At 43.4% G+C, this 23,962-nt stretch overlaps 1 protein-coding gene across 3 annotated transcripts in view; it reads right to left on the bottom strand.

Moving 5' to 3' along the window:
* BEGAIN (brain enriched guanylate kinase associated) overlaps nt 1-23,078 on the bottom strand; it is a 1,200,709-nt gene extending 1,177,631 nt beyond the window's left edge. For 2 of the 3 annotated variants that reach the window (XM_069637769.1, XM_069637771.1), the window contains exon 1: nt 22,715-23,078. In XM_069637769.1, coding sequence (XP_069493870.1) covers nt 22,715-22,728 — 14 coding nt within the window. In that variant the 5' untranslated portion in view covers nt 22,729-23,078. The remainder of the gene's footprint in view (nt 1-22,714) is intronic. The other variant, XM_069637770.1, reaches the window with a different exon arrangement.
* Between the last annotated feature and the right edge of the window lie 884 nt (nt 23,079-23,962).

Here is a 23,962-nt window from a genome sequence, read left to right as displayed (position 1 = left end):
AGTGGCCCTGCATTTACTGCTCTTCATTGTTCATGGCCATGCATGCACTGCTCTTGGTTCTTAGTGGCCCTGCATTTACTGCTCTTCATTGTTAATGGCCATGAATGCACTGCTCTTGGTTCTTAGTGGCCGTGCATTTACTGCTCTTCATTGTTCATGGCCATGCATGTACTGCTCTTGGTTCTTAGCATTTCTGCATTTACAGTGTTTGGTTGTTTGCAGCCCTACATTTATTGCTTTACAGTTTTCGCCAATGCATGGCCATACATTTACTGTTTTTGGGCACCAGTTGCCCTGAATATACTGTGTTGGTTAATTATTGTCCCCATATTTACTAGATTTACTGTTTCCGGCTGCTCTACATTTACTGTTTTTGGATATCAGATGCCCGGCTATTATACTGTTTGCTAATGACCCCTCAGACTCACCAATACTGGCCACAATTCTTCCCCAACATGCTATTCCACTCATTCTCCCACTCACTGCTCTTACATTTCCCTCCTCCCATAGTCCCCGACCCCACTAAACCAAAACATGTCTAGAAGTGAGTGCACATGTTGGTGCTTGTCTCAGATCATCAAGCTTTCTTGAACCCCCCACCCCAATTTTCTTCTTCTAGGACCTTGTCATCCTCTTTCCCTATTGCCCTGGTGGATGACTTCCATCTCTCCAAAATCTCTTGCACCCTTCAATGGGAACTGGACTCTTTCATTTCAGAACATTCACTGACCTCCCTGCATAACCAGCCCACTATTAACTATGGTAACTTTCCGTTCTCTTCCTCCATGAATGCAACTAACATTATAGGCCCTTTGCCTTCTGACCACACGTGCATTCATTTCAATGTCTTTATCCTACCGCCTCTATCGCTACCCCCAACATTTTCTATCATCAAGCGCAAGCTCAAACCAACTCTCCTGCTGACTAATTAGATGAAGTTAGGTCTTCCTCCTAGCTCTGCACCCCCTTCAGGCATCCTGTATGGAACAAGCCTTCAATGATTCAACCTAGACCTTAATGCCCCACTTTGAAAACCACTCTCCGGCTTACACCTTTAATCTCTCCACCTCATGCTCCTAACCTTAGATAACCCCTGGTACCCCATGCTGCTCCACCTCTGCCGATTATGCAAATCCTGTGCCTCAACACTTCTTAACGGATACCTGGACCCCTCCAAGAACTCACAAAAGCCCTGAAAACTGCTAGGTCCCAGTACTTAAACATTACTTCTTCCCTCTGCCCCCACCCTCATAAACTTTCCTCTACTCTACAGCCAATGATTCACCCACTCTCAAGCTATTTTTCCACTCTCTCAGCCAGGCTCTTCATTTCTCTTGTAAGATACTGGAGATCAAGGACATCCTCACCAACCTCGACTTCCTAACTCCAAATACTCAATTCTCTCCTCCACCTCTCACCTCCTCCTTATCCTGCCTTCAATCCTTATCTCCAACTTTTCCCACTATGTTACCCGAAAGTCTCTGGAAAAGCCACATTTTCATGGACCTAACTGGATCACTTTGCTCCACAAACCGTGAAAGAACTCCCACACTTAACTTCTTCCTGTTGTCATATCACATCTTCCTCTCCCTTTACTGTATTTACCCAACTGCTACAATGCAGTGACTGTTCTCCTTACTCTTAAAAAACATTTGCTGAAGCTAACAGTCCTCCCTTCCACTGCCATAATACTACCAGTCTTCAACTGGATCACCAGCTACATGGAGAACTTTCCAACTCTCTCCAACCTGCTTCCCCCAGACATTGCACATCTCTGAAAGGGAGCTAACTCATGCCTTTAATGTTGTCACCTCTGTACACTAAAGACAACTCTCCTCCATCCTTACCTTCCTTGGCCTATGCACAGCCTTTGACACTGTTGACCGCCCCTTCCTTCCTAATCTTGGGGTACAGGGCACCACACTTGCCGGTATTGCCTCCTACCACTCAGACTTTTCCTTCTCCATCTCCTGGAAAATTGACATATTGTATCCCACTACTCTCCTGGTGGAAGGTTCCCAAGGCTTTGTACAAGGTCCACTTCGATTTTCCAGACACAGCTCTTCCCTCAGAAAACTCATCTCTTCTTTCAGATACTCCAAATAAACATTTTTCCCGAAAGACCCTCACATCTTCTCCTTCTCTGCCCTCTTTGCACTCTACTCAAAGATCTCAAGATGGCACTTTTATTGTCTCATGCTTACCACCTCACTGATGGGGGCAATATTGTATCCATTCCCTAAATGCCATCCACCTTTTGTCAGTCACCTTACTCCCTACCTCCTCACCCCCATCTTACTCTGCAACCTTAGGGTACCTTTTGACAGTGGCCTTAAATGCTATCACTTCATCAACTCTCCTGCCACTGCTGCGAGGATTAACCCGCTAAACATCAACGGGATCTGCCTCACCTCACATATCATTCTACTAAAACTCGTATCTCCACATTGGTACCCATTCATATTGACAACTGCTCAGGCCTCCATCTTTACTCCTTTGCCCTACAAGACACAGACATGGACACCAAATTCAGATGTGAATAGGAATTAACAAAGGTGTGTGTGTGTGTGTGTACGTGTGTGTATGGAAAAGAGTTGGATTAGCTACAACACCCTGTTTGACAGTGTTGTTTGTGTTACATTATATATACAGAACACCATTGCCAATAAATGCTGATCCTGTAATCTGAAGAAGCTAACTTTTGTCACATGATTGTCAACTGTAAATATGCAATTAACTTTAGGAAGTGTGATGAATCTGATGATGTCATCACTTCTTTTCCTAAAGTAACCTCTCCCAATGTCGCCAGGGTGCGGCAGCCGCTACCTGAAACTGACCCTCAGGGCTATATGAGGGAGGACCACCTTGGGGGAGGCGATCCTCAGGGGGATATGACACGTCATCAATGGGGAAAGTCACATACACTCCATATATTCGTCAAGCCTCAATGGTGTATTGCAACGCTACCCCTCAGCCATGTACCAGACCTACTTTAAGTATTCCTCAACATGGCACAAAGAAAAATATATCAACAACTGAGACAAAGAAGAGGCAGGGAGCAGTAAAGATCACTCACTAAAGGACTAAAGCTTCCTCAACATCACATAACAACGTGATACCAACTGAGACAAGACAGAGGGATAGAAAAATGAAGATCACTAAAATGGGGAAACCCACACATCGGTCTAGTCTTTGGAAACTATTTGATCATGCAGGGAAGTTTAAAACCAGCACAGCTTACGGCAAGAGGAGAGAGCTGCAGATGCTGGCCTACATGGCGACCTGCACAGACACCGATCAGTACGCTGAGGGAGAGGATGCCGCGGAAAAATGCTGTTGAGGCTGATCCAGAGGGCAGAAGAGGAACCCGGTGTGCTGACGGCTTACTGCCCGAAAGCACAAGGCAGCAGGAATCATATACAGACACAGCGAAGGCGCAGCGGCTAATGGGATGCACGCTGAACCAGCAACCCGGAGGGAACCAAAGCAGAGAAGCACGAGGGATACTAAAAGCACCCGGTAAGCCCAGGGATGACGGAAGGATTACCGGGTTGCCTTAGGATGTGCACCGCTTCATAGAAGTAACACGCAAGCAAAATTTAAATCTGTGAAGAGGCTAACATAACTGTAAGTTATGCCACAAAGGGGTTGTTGAACCCTCACCTTAAAAGAGAAATGAAAGAAGTTGTGAAAGAAAGACAAGTAAAGGTGAACGCCCTGAGAAAAGGGGCAAAGGCTCATTGTATGAAAGAGAGAGGGATTATTGAAACAAACACTGTTAAACAAGGAATACGCCAACAGTGGGCAACTATCATTTCATGGATAAAGGAAAGTGCTTTGTATGAAAGTCCTGGCATTTTGAAAGATTTTAAGAGAAGTCCTGGTAGGCGAATATACCAGGCAAAGTCAAGTGTGTGTAATAAGTTGCCGAAGGAGGAGCATCTCAAGGAAGATCCACGTCATTGCGGTGGTGAAGTGTTTTGAAAACCATAGTGTATAGGTCCTGGCAGGAGAGTACACCAGGCAAAGTCAAGAGTGTGTAATAAGTTACAGAAGGAGAAGTATCTCAAGGAAGACCCATGACCTTGAGATTGTGAAGTGCTTCAGTAAAAAGAGAAGCTCAAGGAAATCACATGCCCTTAGTATTCTGAACTATTTGCAACATGAAGAGAAACCTGGGGATGGGAACTATTTCCCAGAGAACTGTGAATGTGCAAAGAGGAGGGAGATTTTCTCTTGGGGTTCTAAAGAACTTGGTTATTCCTTCTTTGAACATTTCATAATGATAAAAGGAACCCAGAGAAGAGAACCATTCCCTGGAACCATGAACATTTTCAACTTGGAACTTTTTGGTTGGATTTACATCTTTGTGTCGAACATTTGTGCACCTTGAGATCCAGAGACAATATCCTTTGCACCTAGAGTTAGTTTTTAAGAGTGTGAGGGCCACAAAAGGATTTCAGACACAGGATGTATTTTTACTTTGCGCATCTATCCTATTGCCAGGGCTATTCAATATCTATCTTGCCCCTCTTGCTCACCGGATCGCTTCCTTCTCTCCTCATTTTCAGTGTTATGCTGATGGCACACAGCTTTACTTCATACTTCTGTCTACTTCCCCATCTTCCTCCTCTCTCATCCCAACTGTCTGTCCGCCACTCAGACATGGTTTACAGCAAATTATCTCTGTCTGGTTGCCAGTAAAACAAAGATCCTCCTCATTAGGACACTTGTGCCCTCTTTTCCTCCTACCCTCTGGCCACCCTCTTTGGGCCCTCTACCCCACCATCCTGTGAGGCCAAAATCCTTGGGGTCATCTTCAACTCTGCTTTCTCCTTCACCCCACACATCATGGCCCTTACCAAGAAGCCTCATTTCCAGCTCCACCTCCTCAGAGGCATTCTTCCTTTTCTCACCTTCCCCCAGAAACTCAATGTCTCCAGATCTCTGGCCCTCTCCAGGCTGGACTACTGCAACAGCCTCTTTCTCAATCTCCATCTTTCCTCCCTTCGCCCACTCCAGCTAATCCAGAACAGGGCTGCAAGAACTATCCTTGGCCTCAAGCCCAGGGACCATATCGCTCTCCGCTGGCTCCCAGTGGTTGCAAGGGCCCATTAGGGAATTCCTCATTCCCCATTGGGCCCAATGTGGAATTTTCGTGCTATTACCGCCGGCGGATTTCCCGCCGGCGGTAATAGCGCTGAAAATCGGCAAATTTGCAGCGGATTTGCCCCCAGCCCAGAGCTGGGGGCAAATCCACCAAGCCCATGATCTGGCGGACACTTAAATGCGGCGGTAAGAGCGCTACCACTGCATTCAAGGGTTACCACCAGACTCGTGCTGAGGCCCAGAGAGTTGGAGATAAACATCCTGAGGGGAGATGGGAGCAAAAATATATTTTGTGAGGCTCGAAGCTAGAACCAGAGTTAAACTCTTGTCTACTTACGATCAGTCCGAGCCAAGACTATGAGGGGAAGAGGAGATGTCTCAAAATACTCCAACATTTACGGTAGATCACGCTTCCATTGAAATTAGAAAATGGTGACGCATCTGAGATTATGGTCTCTACATCATTGTCCCAATATAAAGAGCTGGTGAAACGATTCCCTCATTCTGACTCATACTGGAGAAGACAATGGCAACTTAATCCATACTGAGTCATCCGTGTCTTTCACAGAGAAACCCGTAGGTAATATAGCGAGAGAAACTGTCAGACGCCCCTGCTTCCACAAACTAGACACAATATCCATTGCACTTTGTTGTTAGTTTTTAGAGTGTGAGAGCCAGAATAGGATTTCGGATACAGGATAAATTTCACATTTGGACATCTTGACAAAGGACAGAACCCTTCGTTTTTTGGTTGAGGTAGAGAAATACCTCCTAGATTAGGGATAGTAAGGCATTTCCCAAACCCTTATCATTTTGAATAAAAGTGTATAACCAAAACCATGGAGTCCTCTGTGTCCGCATCTCATTCCTCGATCCTCACAGAAGCCAAAATGGCATATTTCACATGAAATCTTTAATGCCTCTTTACTGCTGGCACTTAAGAATGTATTTTTATGTAACCTACATTATGACAGTACCGTCATCACACTAAGGTATGACTGTCCTGACAATCCCTCCTTTATCCTCATTGATACTATAGAGAGGGTCCCTGGAATGCCCCTACTCACCCCGTTAACAGGGCAGCCAGAAGAGTCAAGAACGCACAAAGCAACTCACTGTTTGGACAGCCCCCAGGAGAGCCAGTGACATCTACATATGCAAACAGATATTCTCTTAGACAGCCATTCAAACCTTATCCAGTCAATGGGCCTCATTACAAGTTTGCTGGTCCGGCAAACTATGAGTTCTGCTCGCGGGTGCCTTTTCGCCCACCAGGTCTGACCTGGCGGGCGTACCGGCACCCACGAGCAGAGCATGTCAGATGTACCAACACTATTCACGAATGGTGCCGGTGCATCCAGCTTCCCCATTCCCACTTGAGCCTTATGGCTCAAATGGGAATGGGGACGAATATTTTCCGGCGCACAGGAATGGGCAATTACCGGGTCTGCCCGGGTTGTAATACCCCAGTAATTGCCCATTCCTGGGTGCTGGAAAAATTCACAAGTTTGGCGGCAGCCTGCCGGTTTTACCGGCAAGGCCACCGCCAAACCTGTAATGAGGCCCAATGTTTTTATGGATACTGGTGCCTCTACCCTGATCATAGATCCAAACGCCTTGTTGGATCAGATTGACTAATAACGAAAATCCAGTTGTGCTGACGTCATTGGTAACAGCACGACACAGCAATGTTAGTCATGAAGTAAACTCGCAGCCATGCACAAAGTTACAAAGACACACACGTGCTCACACGAAGAACATGCTTACACAGTTCTGTAGATTGTTGTTTATATATGTATAGTGCGCACCGGGCCCATAGGCATCTGGGCGCAATGAGGTTACATAGTTTTGTATGGCATCGACATCAAATACAATGTATACAGATACAATTTTGTGGCAAACATGGAAATCAAAATACAGGTATATACAGATACAATAGATAGATTTCTCTGGATACTGTTTCTTACTTAGGTATATTCTGTAGGAAAACATACAGGAATATAAGCCCCAAAGGTCACAGGTCTCGGGAGTGCAACCACTTCTTGACGTTAGTCTTGAAGCAGTGGAAGGGAGATATGGCTCTTAATGGATAGGGGATAGAGTTCCATAATTGAGCAGCCAGGACTGGAAAGCTAGCGCCTCCTGTTTTTTAAAATAAAAATGGTAATTCTGTGGCTACTGGATTTCGCTTTTAGATAGAGGACAGATACATATACATACTGTCAAAAGCTTTTATTATTTTTCTCATTAGCCAAGTGCAGAAACGCTGAACGCAAGGCAAACAAAGATGTAGCGCAAGCTTGCAGATGCTTATCCCAACTAACCCTATGGAACTACAGGGTTATATAAAGAGCCTAGAAGGACCAAAGACAACTAACCTATAAGAAACATACCACAGTACAGCTATATTGAAATCATAGTACAACTATCACAAGGTTACATTAGGCCACAGGCCACAGCACGAAAGATGAGGAAAAGCAGAACTAGACTGCACAGAACAGCAGGCCTGGGCTCGCAGCCAAGGTCAGAGACAAACATCACATTCCAAAGGTAAGTGACAAAGAGCCATCTGCAGAAGTTCAGAATAAATCTTCATAACTTGCAGACCAGAGAGCTCGATTTTGAGGTCCTCAACTACCTGGTGCAACCGAGCCAGACAATGGTCATTCACCCGCGGGGGGGTGAGGGGGTAAGACAAACAATTCTCAGCAATACACGCATAAAGTGAAACATGAAATCGTTAAACAATGTTGCAACACTGAGGGCACTCGCAGGCAAAAGTGTTAGAACTAACAATTACATTGGGAACAACTAGTCTTTCTCATCACCTTGAGAAGGTGCACTGAGCGCTGAGAACAGAGCTGGGTCCCAGGCCAGGGGAGATCAGCTCCAGCCAATCAGGGAACAGAAACCCAGGGGTGTATGGCAAAGGCCAATGGTAATCCTGCGACCCTGCAACAATGTAATAGATAGTTTCTTGGGGAGGGACAGGCAAGCCACCTAACATGTGAGGACCAATAGAGTAGTATCTATAGGTGCAGTGCATAGGCAATACCACCCCAACTACCCAATCCTGTCTTCTCGTAGGTTTTTGGGGAAGAGGCTCATGTTTTGACACAGAAATTAAACAAAATGTCCCGACGCGGGTTTAGGAGACGGGAGTCTGGGAGATTTCGAATGTCCTCTATGATATCTATCTGTTCGTGTAATAAACAACAGTTCTAACTTGCCCCTGGCTGAGTGTCTGTGCCCTAGGAGGAGGGTTCATTGGGCCCTGGGGGCTGGAATGGTGAATTGGTAGTGGGACCCCCAGTCCCTCTGGCATACCTAAGCCAACAAAGCATTTATTGTTGTTGCTTTGCAAACCATTATGGAGAATTGCAAAATTGTTAAAACCGTTAATTTTAATACCTTGCAGTGTTTGTAATTTACATAGACTTGAAAGGTGCAATATAAAATCACTGATGGTATTACAACAGAAGAAAACAAATAGTGTCCGTTTATCAACTATACAATAAAACACTCTCCTTATGTACAAGGTATGCCCTATATAACTACTACCAATCAATAGAACCATAAGGTCTATGTTTTGACACCTTTAAACATATTGCTTATTTTGTCTCTTTCGTAGCGTTCTAATCATTGATTTCATTTTCATGACAACGTATACAAATATCACTGCTATCCAGATCATATCTGTACTTACATTTTTATAAAATAGATCCTTAACAGTAATATTCATTTGCACAGCGCTCCCCGCCAATCATGGAGTCATAACCTTTTTTGTGTACTTTGCCTTTTGTCAGTTTTCTGTATATGTCTATTCCTACTCCACATTTCTCCACTATATTATGTACCTATAGTATCTATCTATTCCAAATAACATCACAGGTTTTATAATTTGTTGTAATATTTATTGTTACTTATGTATTAATTATATATGTGTTTATTTTTGTTATATCGTGCCTGAGTGTGTTTGTAATGTTTATCAGTAAAGGAAGGAGATGTGTTGTGATGTGCTTGTCTCTGCATGTGAAAGCTGGTGATGTCATGTTGGAGTGTTGCCTTGTGAATGTCGGAATGTTTACCCAAGGATTCCACACCCAGCCAGTTAGAGCTCCCCAGCCTGGGTGATGGGAGCCAGTGTTATGTCCTGTCCACTTATGTATATAACTTCATGTAACTGTGACTTAAGTACTTGTAATAAACATATAAGAAATCCCAAGAAGCCTGGAAGTCACTTTACAACATTGGCGATGAGGTGGTCTTAAAAAGAAGAACATGCGAGTAAGAAACTGAAGAAAGTGGAAGAAGCCTGCTGCTGGGGGTGCAGGAAGGAGATGGAAAAGAAGGACAACACTGCCCCAAAACACAAGTAAGACCCATCACCCAGGGCACCAAAAGGGAGGAAGGAAGCCCTATATAGGAAGGATAAGCTGCCCATAAAATGGAGGGAGAGCTGGGTCCTGGGGCTGAAGAGAGGAGCAGGGCCTTGAAGGGAAGCTCAAGAAGGGAGCTAGGCCTTTAAGATTGAGAGATCTGTGTGAAGAAGTGAAGCCTGTTAAAGTAAAACCAGAAGTGTTGTCTGTTAAGTGAAGATAAAAGGTAACTTAAAATGACACCTGGTCCCTTAAACTGAAGAAGGAATCCCACCCCATTAGTTTGAGAAACCTGTAGATTAAACAAAGCTTGTAGTGAAGATGACTCCCATGAGAGAGGGAGGAGCTGCGGGCAAGAGAAGACAGCTGATGCCATGACCAGCAGCAACTCTTTGTGGTAGGAAGGTGTTCCTGGTGTATGGCGTGCTGGGTGAAGCTGTCGCCTGTCAGAGGTTGCATTGCAAGTGTGAAGTACTGAGGGGTGAAGAAGAAAGCTCTGCAGTGATGTTTCCATTCACCAGTCAAAGTATCATTCCCCAGTCAAGCAGCGCAGGGATGTGATGCTGTTTACCCTCATATGAAACCAAAAGTAAGCTTTGGGGAAAGTATGAAGCCCAGTAAGCTTCCTCCCATGTAGGAGTGTAAGTCTGCTTTGAGTTCATAAGTGGGACTTGGAGAAGGATGTGAGACTGCGGACAGTGAGCTGAGGGGTTCCCCAATGAGCCACTAGCATGTTAGGGAAGATTTTGAAGTGACAGTCTGGAGTGAGCAGCGAGTACTGGCTCTGCATGTCCCAAGCGCAATGTGAACTAAAGGTTAGACCCAGGCAGCGCTAGTCTGGTAGCGTATGCTCAGGGAAAGGGATGCAGGGAAAACTGCCTGCGTGCCACTTGTTTTCAAGGATCAAAAGCGGATCGTGTTTTGGAAGCAGTGAACCGTTTTAAAATATTGAAGTTGAAGGATGACATATGCTGGGTCGAGGTACGTGGTATGGGTGATGTATCTGTGTGGGTGCATTGTGAATCAGTAAAGGAAGGAGATGTGTTATATCGTGCCTGAGTGTGTTTGTAATGTTTATCAGTAAAGGAAGGAGATGTGTTGTGATGTGCTTGTCTCTGCATGTGAAAGCTGGTGATGTCATGTTGGAGTGTTGCCTTGTGAATGTCGGAATGTTTACCCAAGGATTCCACACCCAGCCAGTTAGAGCTCCCCAGCCTGGGTGATGGGAGCCAGTGTTATGTCCTGTCCACTTATGTATATAACGTCATGTAACTGTGACTTAAGTACTTGTAATAAACATATAAGAAATCCCAAGAAGCCTGGAAGTCACCTTACAACAATTTTCTTATAGCAATGTTACCTTACTTTGCATACATGAAAGGCTTAAAATGTATGCAGATTCATTCTGTAATGCTTAGGTTTTTTATTTTCATCTAATAGCCGGTAACCAAGTTATTTTGGGGGTATTGAATTTCTAAAAACAAGCATGCCTTGTTGAGTTACTTTAAACTAGGACCTAAGAACTTATGTCACTGATTTGTAATATTGTGTTACACTTCATAAATGTAGTGGACAGGTGTCCATTTATATATCACCTGGTGGGTGGTGTGCTGCTTTTTGTAGCCCGATTGATGGTTTTTTTTAATATGAGCTGGGCTCCATGGTTTTTGTTATGTGCAGCGTTTATCTTTTTTAGTCGCCCACACTGTTTTGATGGTATGTTTGCATGTGTTGTCCTTTATGGTATGTATAGTGTTTTGGAAAGAAATGTATGATGATTGTTGTAATCATAATGGAGGTGTCTTAAAGTAAATTAATACAATTGTTATCCAATGCGGTCTGGCAACATGATGTTGATCTTTTTACCACAAAGAAACACCTTGGAAGCACCCCTAGTTAGTCTAAATATATCGATTTTCAAACTTAAAACTGGTGCAAGAATTCCAGGATAGTTAACTATTTTATTTATGTATTTACAAAAACGCAACAAAGGATCAGGATAAAGCGAATACCTGAGCAATGGCCCCCCGTCTCCTCCTCAATATGAACTCATAAAACATCCCTGCTGCTGAAGTAAAGAATTTACACAATTCAGAGTTACACCTTATGGAAGGAGACACTAAACAAGAGAAAGGGAAGGGTATGCAGAAAAACTATTTCAAACCACAGGCTTTCGATGGAAGTCAGGGAGAGATTCTGCAAATAGAAACATTGGTTTTCTTTTGGTGAACGGAAGAGTGCTCTTGTCTAAGCGTCGTATTCCCTGTCTGTTAAAGACGTTACCTTACCAGAACCATACATTATATTTTTACAAAGAATACATGCGTTTTAAAACACACTGGCCCTCATTACGGGTCTGGAGGTAAGTCTGCCAATGATACCGGCGGCTTGCCGCCAGACCTGAAAATAATTACCGGCTCCTGACTTCCCGGCAGCCGGGAAGTCAAGACGCCGGTAATTCTGTAAGGACTCAATGGGAATTTGGACCACGGAAGCACCCGCACTGTTAATTAGGTGGCTGGTGCTCCTGTTAAACGCTGCTGTTCAGCCTGCCAGGTCAGACTTTGGGGGCGGGACGGCTCCCGACATGAGAGTTGTACTGTGCCGGTCCGGTAAGAACAGTGCTGGTAGGTTTGCCGGCACCGTTGTTACCCGACCGGCACAGTAGTAATGAGGCCCACTGTGTTCTAGTGGATTCAGATACTTCGATTTAAAGGGACGTGTTCTTTTTCTACGTGATGATGACATCAATTAAGTGTTTCTTCGTCCCTGCATTGGGGTTTAAAGGTTTCAGGTATTTAAAAGAATCCAATTAGGCCACACTGTGCATATCTTTAGGGAGTTCCTCATCCTCACAGGAACGGGAGTCCTTGTCCCCAAAGGGGGAGTCTCTCCCAGTGAAGTCCCACTTGCCTTTAAGGAGGGTGTTGTGGAGCGGGCTCACCTTCCTAGCCTCACAGGGGGGGGCTCATCCCTGGGGAGAAGGTACGAATTCCCGTGACTCGTCACAATACCAATTTTATTACATTTTTTTGTTACGTAAATTGGTGAAATGTGAGACATACATAACTTCACAGTTTCTCAAGCAAATGTATCACATCATAGATCGACTTCTTTTGGGAAAGGTTTTGGAGAATTAGGTGGATGTCCAGTCAGATTAGTATCTGGAATTTAATGGGCTGTCCGATATTAACCACATTTTTAGGGATCATCATGGAATTGGTTTACAGAAGATATGCTCAAGCCGGTGTATAGAGTTTAATTTTTTTCCTCGTCATGTAGGACTTAGTAGTGTTCTTTGATCAGGTGATCTTGTTGTGTAGCATTTTCAATTTACTCTAGGGACGAGTTTTTAATTTCTTCTCATGTTGACTGCCTCCTTCCAGTTCGACAGGATTTAATAGAAGATCCATGCTGTCTTCTAAGGCACCCTCATTGTTCAACCTCCGTTTGCGGGGTGTTTGCCAGTTAACATTCTGGAATTCCAGGCTATGCCCACCAGTATAAACCCGCATTTTGGGACAGCTTATTGCTGCTACCCCGTGTGCCAGGTTTCGGCACAGTCACTCTCATCTGCCCCTTCCACTTTCCCAGTTTGTTAGGTCTTAGAATGTTTCTTTAATAACATCTTGTGAAACATGTCCTTAGAGAGTTCGCGCCCTTCCTCTGACTCGCCACAGTATCTTAAAGCAACAAGCAAGATCAGCATACTGCCTCTGTGTAGAAACAAAAAGATGGAAAACATTCTTGGGTAGTATTATATTTTAAAACATCCTTATTCTCAAAAAGTTAAAATATTACAGAACCTAATGGCCAAGGAGATATAATCCCCAACACGTTCCACACCTACTAAAAATCTCAACGCGTTTCATCCCTCTAGTAGCTATGTCATGGGTAATAAACTATGTTTTTTCATTCCTTAAATAACACTGCACCCTGTATTAGTTGCTGCTACTACTTCCATTGTGTTGGCAACCATTTAAAAATAGTAAATATATCATGATAATACACCAGTGAGACATTAATATTATTCACAGATTCATTCAATAAACATCCTCTATGTCCAAATTAGATCACATACCTCCTTCTTTCTGCATCAATATTTTGAGAGAGGGGGTGGAAAGCCTATGTACCAGAAAAGGTGGATCTTCTGATAGCTGCGGCATGATATGCCCCAAAACTGTATGATAACATGGCGATATAACTAAAGCTGTAACATGTCTGTCTGCTGTAACATATACTCTACAGGTGACGTGATCATGTTTGCGGCATGATATTGCAGAACTGAATTTATTCAGCAATCCTAGTGTGATCAAGGATAAGATATACTATTTTGCAGAAAAGCAATATCTAGTGAAAATGACATATAAATCAGAGATGATTTGGCAGTAACTGATGACTGTATAACCAAACTAACCATGCCAGCCAGTCTACGCATAAAGTAACCAGATTATTATGATTTTGCTATGGTGACATTGTGGTTTAAATCTTCATTCTGCTGAAGAAAGTCACAGACTGTATAAGCCCTCCTCTAGAACATTCTTCCGGCGGAACCACAGAGAAGTGAAGAACATCAGAGCCAAAGAAAAGGCTTGAATACCCAAAAAGCATCTGGTCTCCTTCAATACCCCCTAAAGAGCTAATCTTGTTTTCAGGCATCTAACTGAGGTACACTGCAGAGGAATGTACATTATGAGTTTAGGCAACACACACCCCGAAGTAGCCTACAGCAGCGTAAGGTTCAAAGCAAATATCTGGTTGCAAGGTCTTAGTACCACTCTTTACAGGAGGCATGTTGTGTGTGCCGGATTATTTAGGTGGTATCAAGGAACGTAGAATTTCTTGTATCGAAAGGAAACAGGAATTTGTGTGTTTTGCGAAAAACAAGGTAGCAGCTTGATTTTATCATTTTATCTTAGTAATCATATTCACGGGAGTAGTTACTCCCAGGAAGTCACTGATTTAGCCCATCCCCGGTCAATAACTTCCTCTGAGTGCCCTCCACCCGGTTTGATAATATTGGTATTGTTTATCCGACCTTTTTAAATTAGGGATTTCAAATAAAATAACTTTGAAAAAAAGAGAGCAATTCTATTTGCCATCATCATCTGTGGAGTATGGACTGGATTGTGTTTGTTTAGGATACAGCACATTTATGTTTCAGACTAGGGAGTGTTTTCGATGCTATCAAATTGTATTGTTAAACAGGTTTTTGGGCTACGAGTCAGCTGAAATGCGGTTGTTTAACCAATCAATCATAGATTTTGCCCTTAAAAGTATGAACAATAGCACTACACGATCTATAGTTGGCATAACTGGTTGCCTGGAAAATTCCTCTGTTATCAGGGTGGTGCAGTATTCCAGAAAGAGCTCTGTTGTTTTGTTCTATGACCGGGAGGTGACAGGCAAAACTCCTTTTAGATTTTCTAAAAATTCTAACTAGTAGCTCTTGATTAACTGTTAGCAAAACATAATAGTCTTCGACTGGAAAACATTTCTTACTTAAAATGTAAATCTTATTTATATTTGGGGCGGAGGGCTCACAAAGAGTTACCAGCTAATCATCAAACTGGTATGAACCACTAGAAGAGTTTATTTGTAAGAATATTTGTTTTTAATTGTAATAGTTTGTGTTTGTTCATACGAAACAAGATTAAACAATGAATTGAACCATACATAAATCCAGAGGACAGGACATTGGAATATTCAAGAATGGTTTAAAAACAAGAGTGATAGACCCGAGGGGTGTGGTGGCTTTGTTTAGGCACAGATTAATTAGAACCCAAGAACTCAAAAATGATTGGGTTAAAGAAAGAAAAAAGAATTGCAGAAATATAAATATAAAGGCATTACTTCAAAATTAATAATCTCGGAATCACGTCAGTGCCTGAAAACTAATATTCACCAAATGGATCAATCTATAAAGTCTAATTTGGTTGTAAGTTCACATGTTAGTTCATACATTGAGAAATTTGTCATCGTTATTTACTAAATAGATAATCAGTATTCTATTTTTTACAATTCTAATATATTGTTGGGTTTGCCAATGTGTGCATGGAATCACAGGGATGTCTGGGGTATTCGATTGTATGTCCTATGGAATGGGATCGCCAGTCTTCCAAGTTTCGGTGGCAGTGAGTTAGAAAAAGATGCCTTCTTCAGGACTTGTTTGAGGACCCTGCAAAATGTGTATGCATGGTTTAGTGTCACAGCGGTTGATGACGTGAAACTAATTTTACCTTAAGGTTGCCCTGAGAAGCTTACCCTTATCAGAAGCACCAGGCATTCAAACCTCACTTTGGGCTGGGACGACTGTCAGCATGGTATTGCATAATGATACCTAAAGTGTGACGACCCCAGCCTGTTGGGGACATAATTAAACTAAAGTAGGAGATTTGGTGCAATATAGAATTAATCTACAATGTTAGAGTTGATCATTGAAAAAACATATAAGAACTTAAAATGGGGCACCACAGAATTGTGCCCAGCGCTGATATGTTTGCTGACATGTTCTATTATTAGTGAAAGGGGGAGTATGAACCCATTTTCGAAGTATGTAATGTGCAGGTGGGTCGCAGCCCTGATGCACGAGGTCCTATTATCTTTTTGAATAAAGGCATGGGCAAGACACTTGTTGGAGAGAGTTATCCCAAAATAATCATCGAACCTGGAGCGGGGCATGGTGTCTAGAAAGAAAGGACTCACCCCCAATGCCTACTTTTGTGTAGTCATGTTTCCGTATGTGATGCTGTGGTGTCCAATTAGATGTGCTTAGTTTTTACAATTATGGCATACCTACAAATATTTTTGCAACGCTCTCAGGGGCCCTAGTTTAAAGAACAGGTGTGAATTGTTCATTAAGTATTTGGTTGTGTGAGTTGAGTCTGTGGATCCATTGTCTCCTTGTCCAACAAACTCTTTTGCACATTGGGTCCGCCTTTGACCAGCTCTAGAACCCACCATAGCAAGTCGTCGGGTGAGTGCTGGAAATCAATGTGTGGTCCACACGTGGGGGCCAATGAGGAAAATACAAGTATTGGTATTTTTACTATCATTTACATCTATAACACTAGTTTGAATTACATTTTTCAATCCTATCTGTCATATAGATAGATTATTAGAAAACAATATGGGCATCAACAAAAAGACCCTGACACTTTAATTTTCGTAATTCGGCGGTAAGGCCACTTCTATATACGTGGAAGCTAATTAAAAACAATTAAAGTAATATACAAAACAAGGTTGATGGGAAAATAATATTTTCTACATCATAAAGTGAGAAACAGAACTCTGAACGATTGAGTAACGATATGTTTGGCAGTGGATTAGATAAAACCGATGACATCATAACTCAAAAGAGCGAAAGCAGAACAATTAAGTAAGCCCTGAAAAAGAGCAGTGAAGGCTCGAAACACATGCTCTCTTGTCTAGCATAGATTGATATTGGCTGATTTTTAAGATGACTACAATAGGAATGTAACAAGTTAATCTTAATACTAATCTTATATGCATATGTTGAAACATTATTTGTTTAACTCCAAAAACATTGCAGCACAAACGATAGGAGTCGAATAAAGAAATTTGCTGAGCCCAGTGTTATAAGGAAGATAGGTTGCCTGCATAGAAATCCTCAGAAGTAGGGAGTAGCAATTTGAATGCACAGAAATAAGAAAAAAACACAGCCCCTGGGTTAAACACTCTGACTCTTCTGAGGTTAGAGTGGCATCTCAGAAGTGCCTGACAGAACAAGAATATAAGAGTTGATCATATCTTTAGTAGTCTTATGATTTATGTCCTACATCGACAATCCTACGTCCTATGTCCTACGTCGACAAAATGTTGGTTATTATTTTCATTGTCTTGACTATCTCTACGGGCTTCTGTGATTTAGTCACCCCGGCTTCTTTGATATAATCATCTGCTTTAAGGTTGGTTCCTAACATGTATGTTGAATTTCACACAAAAACCCAATCACCATTACAGTGTATGCAGTGATGAAGTAACCTTGTGTTTCCTGGCTTACTGGTGGCATGTGGTGTCCAGAGGCCTGGCCAGGGGGTGTAGTCAGGTCAGGGGAGTTGTGCAAGAGAATGGGGTTGGTATGGGATGGAGGCCTTACCGCAGTTTCAGCCATGATATAGACGTCGTACTCACTGAGGAGTTGAAGATGCTGAGAGGATCGTATAGATACATCGCGAACATCAGCAGAGTAGCTCTGAGGGAAAAACACGGTCCCAGTGGCACATTATGCCACTTCCTGAAGGACAGCAGCAGCTCAAATGAAAAGGGAGCAGACTAAGTTTGAACTAACCAATCGCTTCAAGTCCTGTAAAGAGGAAAAGGAGATGGCCTGTCTAAGGAAGGTCATAGAACAAGGGAGTGGTCAAATCCATGTAAATGGAGCATAACTAGCTCCAAGACAAAACAGTCCTCATTTGGATTGGAAGTGGTTTGCGGAGGCATCGTGCCTGCCTGAATGTGAGAGCAAAGGAGAGCACCTGAATATGCACGGTGCCGAAGAAAGCACTGAGCACACTTCAGTACTTAAACTTGTGAGGTGCTAAGAACCCTGAGAAGCACCTGAACCTGATAGGTGCTCAGAACCCTTAGAAGCACTTAAAGCTGAATGGAATTGTGACCCCTGAGGGGTACTTATGCTGAGACCCATGAGAAGTACTTGAACCAGAGCGATGCTGAGAATCCTAAGAAGCTGTGAGGTGCTGGGAACCCTGGGAGCTTGTGAATCCTGAAAGGTGAAAAGAAAATGAAACTTGTTGATGTTGAAGAAGAGGTGAGAAGTACAGATGTGTATACGTGGGGAAATTAAACACCACAAAACCTGTTTAGTGATTTATGGATGCACTGCTTATATGTAAAGGTCTCATTTACTCAGTAAAGCCCAAGAAGAGCATATTAAAACATACAATTTGAGAGCATGCATTTAAACGTAGAAATGAGTGAACCATACAAGAGAATTCTAAAGAAAAAAAAAAGAACCCCCATGGTTGTAACTCTATGGTAAGGGAAAAGGGAATGACATGATGGAGAGATGTCAAGAGAGCCAAGCGGAACAAGGCTGTGAACTGTGGTGAGGAGTAATGGGATTTACAACTCATTAAAAACAAACAGAGATAGGCAAGACTAAAAATAAGAATCCTGTGAAAGCTGAAGAGTAAAGAAGTATACCAGTACAAAGGTTGAACAAAGTTGAACTGCTCTGCCCCACTGATTATTTCATTGCTAGCTCTCTGTCACAATGCTCTTTGAAATGATTGTTTTTCACACAAACATGAATGCATTTTATGTAAAATAGCATGGATGTGGCTGCTTGCCAGCTTAGTAGGCACCAGGAAGTACCTCCTTAACATGAAAGGTAGATCTTTCCAATAAAATATGCTTCCAAATCCATACCCAAAAGGACTCGCAGATTAAACCCTGCTCCAATGACCTGTTGGGTAGGCAAGCTGATCCAGGTCCGGCAATCAGACTCACACGCCGTTTATATCCGAAAACCAATGGCGTAATGGAACCCCAAAAAAGCTACACTCCAAAAGCTTAACTCTATGGTCAATTTCAATGTCTGATACTCATAACTTTTCCACTTACAACCAATCAAAATATGGTCTTGGAGTTGTGTCCTTTACTTAATGGGAAGAAGTTTACAAAAGGGATATGGGATATGACTGCAAAATCTTTTCTATTCTGATAGGCTAAAAGCTCCATCGTATTTTCTACAGAACTGCCTATCAAAACATTGAATACATTCACATACCCACTAGATTGTCCTAATATTGAAAATATACAATGGTTTTGTGAGGTTGAGGAGTTGGTGCGAAGAATGTGGATGAGGAAGTGGTGCAATGTCTGTGTGCTCCATCACCTTTACTCCTCTCCATGTGAGTAACGCTCTCCATGTGAGTAACGCGCCAGCCGCCAATATATGCTTAGCCCCGGGAGATGACCTGAAGATGGATCCACATCCTGGAAGTTGACTAGGGAAAATGGCGGAGGCAAAAAGAAATGGGGGGAAAAGATCGTATTTGTGGGACAGTGAGACGACAAAGAGAATTACCAATGAGAAAGGGGATGAAATTCAATGGAGGCAGAGGGAAGTGGTTGAGAAGAAATGTAGCTATGTGTGTGCTGCTGGATATCTGATATGGCTGGATTTTGGATGTTGATGAAAAGTGGACAAAGACCACGTTAGTTTGTGACTAATGGATGCGCGACAGATGCAAGTTGGCCTTGGGCTTTCCCCGTTACCATGTTGGCCAATGAAGCCTTGATAAGTGTCCCGTCTTTTCGAAGATAGAGGATCTGGGGTCTGTCCAAAGGTGATACAGCCAACTGTTCCTTTTTTTAAAGAACGGTGATTGTAGGGACATAGAATGAAAGCTAGCAGAGGGTGTAAAACTATCCTTATCCTCAAGGTCCAACCCATCCTGGTCACTTGGGGAAAAAGATTGTTGCGGCGCATTGAGTGGTGTTTTCTATACCTCTCACACGAGGAGTCTGTATGGGCATGCCGAATCAGTTCAAAATGTTTGGAGTCTAGATAAAAAGGGGACAGGGTCCCTTGCATATCCTGAATAAGTTGTACAAATGTGGGTAGTGAGCTGTGTAAGAGATGGAAACAATGTGCTCTCTTGGTACCTTGTATGTAATTCAACCCGTTGAAAGTCACTGCTTGTAATATACGCCTGCACCAGTACGCTGGATTCCAAATGCCGGCATTCTTTTTTACGGATGAGGCCTCAGTAAGAAACTGAGCCTATCGCATGCTGGTCCAGGCCTATACATTTTGGTTCTCTGCAAGACTCAGGGGTGGGAGGCACCCCCTCAACCCGTCAGTGTAATTTCATGTCCCCTCAGCCCACTATACGTCTCCCGCCGCCTCAACACTGTATAGTTCTGTTACCTATCAGCTTCCTTGAAGAGAAACCGGCAATCCCTCCATATGTCCATAACCGGCATCCCGAACACTCATGGAGCTCCACCGCTCCGCTCTGAAAGACGTCCACAGACACCTGAGGACTGCACGGGTGCAGCCTTATCACTGAGGAGCATAGTTGAACGCTGGCCTAACTGTATTACACCATTTTCTTCTGTGGACAGTTCCCACCTGTACAGGGTTGTCCAACTCCAGGCCTCGAGGTTCAGGAACATGTTGGATTTTCAGGATACCACTCATTAATATTCAGGAGATAAATGTGCATACAATGATTCTGAATGCATGCAAATGTGTTCTCATGATTATTAATGAGGGATATCCTGAAGACTCATCCGGATTCCGGCCCTTGCGACCTGGATTTGGACAACCCTGATCCATTCATTGGGCGAGATAAAAAATGGCTTCCTGACCCTTCTTCTTTGCCGTCTTTTACTGTAATATGTTTATACTTGTATCCCATTTCTCTCACTCACGAAGATACTACTTTAGTGGGGATAATTACACAAATTCAACCAAAACACATTCAAAAGAGATGAAAAAAAGTTTCCTTCAGGACAACGATCTGATAGGCTAAAAGCCCCATTATACCTTCTACAGAATTGCTTTTAAAAAAAAATGTGTGGCCGCAAAACTTTAAACAAACTTTAGTATTATGATTATTACATCTGTGACCATCATATTATTTTATGTATGACCATTTGTGTGTAATTGAAGTAGTAATGATTGTATATCTTTACTAGATTTAATGATTTATGTCTATTTTTGTGTAAAGTTGTTTGTGCAAAGTTCAGATTTTGGACTAAATCACAATAAAATTATTATATAAACAAACTTTCCACTTCAATCAAACTAGAAGGAGACAATGTAACTGGGAATGTGTTTTTACAATGGTTTACAATGGGAATAATCACAAATTAAGTGGCTATCACATGGTCCATTTTACCCTAGCTGAGGTGCTGCCTTCTCCAGCCAGGGCATTATCTCCCATGTAATGCCCTCTCGCTTATTGACTATTGCTGTCATTCTTTCCAGACACTACAGGAGAGCACATGCCTACAATATGAGTGTGTACTTTGGCTCATTTGTGCAAGATAAACACGCCTTTCGAAAACGAATTATTTAGATTGTAAGCTTTCTCGCAACAGGCCTTGAAGTTCTTGCAATTACATTTTAAAGTTTGGATCACGAGCCCCCGATTCAAGATCTACATATGGCATTCAAATAATGAAGCAGCATAGTGTGTCGATTAACACTTGCCATGGGAGGAAAAAAACATGCATTTCTTGCCATCTGTCTGGTTTGCTTCCAATACTACTTCTGTTCTGACAGAACATTTGAAAATCGAGTTTGGACTCTCGGGGGCACCAGGCTTGACATTAAGACTCGCCGTCCATTGCTAAGAATCTGCCCCCCCCCTCCCCAATTTACAGGACCAATGAAAGGGGTAGTTTGTGTGCCAGTCCTAACAGTTAACAGGCACCCAGCACTGAACGTAAAAAGGCGTCCTCGCCAACACTGGGGGAAAAAAATCTTAATTTCAAGGCTCTACAAGTGGACCAACTTTTGTGTTGAATCGCACCACACAAGTTGCATACTTCCTGCGAAGTCGGTTATATGTCTCCTGCATTCTTTTTGCAAGCCAACACAAAGACACGGTAGTTTGAAAAGCAGAATGGTGGGTGAAATGGCAAACTCACAGCGTGGTTTTTATTATGAAAGACAGGTCGTCTTTTTTTTTTTTTTTAAGCGGGCTTCGACTGCTAAACGGGCACAACACAATTTGACACACCTGCACAGCAAAGAGACAACGCACGCCACCTCCACACCCTAGACGTCAGCAGACAGTGCACGGCAAATACCGCAGCGATACATTGAACGGTGCACAATTACCGCAGGCGCGTTGAAGTCAAGCCTGTTTTCTTCGGCGTTTGCTGGGTGGGAATATCGACCCTCCCGCCCCCAGCAACAAGCCCACCAGAGACACGGGCTGCCGCGAAACAGCAGAGCCCGGGATATTATTAAATGCGTGCCGTTTGGTGCCTTGCGCTGAGGCGGAGCTGGTGCTGCTGACTCGTGCATGTATGTCGCTGCATGCACACAGTATGTGGCATCGTTATTACGGATACATTCACCACCGTAAACGCCCCCCGTTACCTTTCAAATCCCACCAGATTTTCATTACCAGGGAGGGGCCACGGCGTGCAATTAAGCCCTGGATTTGGGGATGCACAATGTTCAGCTGTTGATGGACATGTAAATAAGGCATAAAGCTTACCTTATTTTCTCCATGTCTGCCGCAGAGGCCTGCGAGCGCTCGGATGACGGGGCTCGAGCGGAGGGTGGGAAGCGTTCACGCTGCAGATTCAGGCATGGCTGAAAGCGTTAGAAAGGGCTCTTTCCTCTCCAGCGGGTCGCATCTCCGACGCGGCCGCAACCGCAGAGGAGAATCCCGTGGACTCGGGGAGACGGCGGCGCGCCGCGGAAGCACCGTGCAGCCCGCAGCCCTGGGCAACGCAGTGACTCAGTGTAGCACCCAGGCAGCAGCACCGAGGCAGCAAATGAAATCGCAAGTAACAGGTTGCGCCGCCGACTGGATCTCGCAGGGAAAAGTTAACCCCCCGTTGAATCGCTCCCCTTTGGCGGTGCGGCGTTAAGCAACGGCAGAGCGTTTGATCTAAACAGCATTTCAAATTGTTAACTCTTCTCACGCGTTTTTTTTTTTTGTTTAGCAGGGCGCACGCACAGACAGCACAAGCTGTGCATTCCAGTAGTATGACCAAATGTACAGCAATTTACTGGTATTCTAAGAAAACACATCGCACATATATGTGTCTACATCCATTGGATTGGCGGAGAAATAAATGTGTCTGCATGCTTAATTTGGACATGTTAAACTGGATCAGCGTCTCCACTGCGTGTATATTGGGAAATGCGCACACATTGATAACTTCTAAGATCTGCGCACGAGCCGCAATTTGTCTGTTACTAGCATGTGCTAAACGTGTTTGACCGGAGGCCACATGGGCAGCGTGGGAGGCTGTTCTAGAAGGAATAGAGCGATTTTTCAATTCCGTCAGGGAGGGACACCTGAAAAAGAAACACAGTCACCAACAGTGCACAGGTGCACTTGACATCACATTTTCAGTCTGACTGTGCCCAAAAAATCATGTTTGTCCCAATGATATGTGCTCTGCACAAAGACATTCACAAGGCTTATCTCAACAACATAGGCCAGGATTGTGAAGGCTTAGTTAGACCTCTGAACGCACACTCCAAAGTAAATACAACCCACTAGGGAATAAAACCAAGAGATAGTCTTGCAAAGATAACAAAGTCTATATAATATAAATGCCAGCAAAGAACTCTGTTGCCCGAGATTGTTCTGCCAAAAATTTTGCACGGGCAGCACATTAAAAAGGCCAAACACATCATCAGTGACGTGGATATATACAGTAGAAATTCATATAGCTGGTTGAGCGGGTATATAGCAAGACCTGCTCAGCCTCGTCCCATTCGATCTTGG

Source organism: Ambystoma mexicanum, chromosome 14, assembly GCF_040938575.1.
Source record: "Ambystoma mexicanum isolate Mex_15411 chromosome 14, UKY_AmexF1_1, whole genome shotgun sequence".
NCBI lineage: Eukaryota > Metazoa > Chordata > Amphibia > Caudata > Ambystomatidae > Ambystoma > Ambystoma mexicanum.
This window is presented reverse-complemented; position numbering and strand designations above follow the sequence as displayed.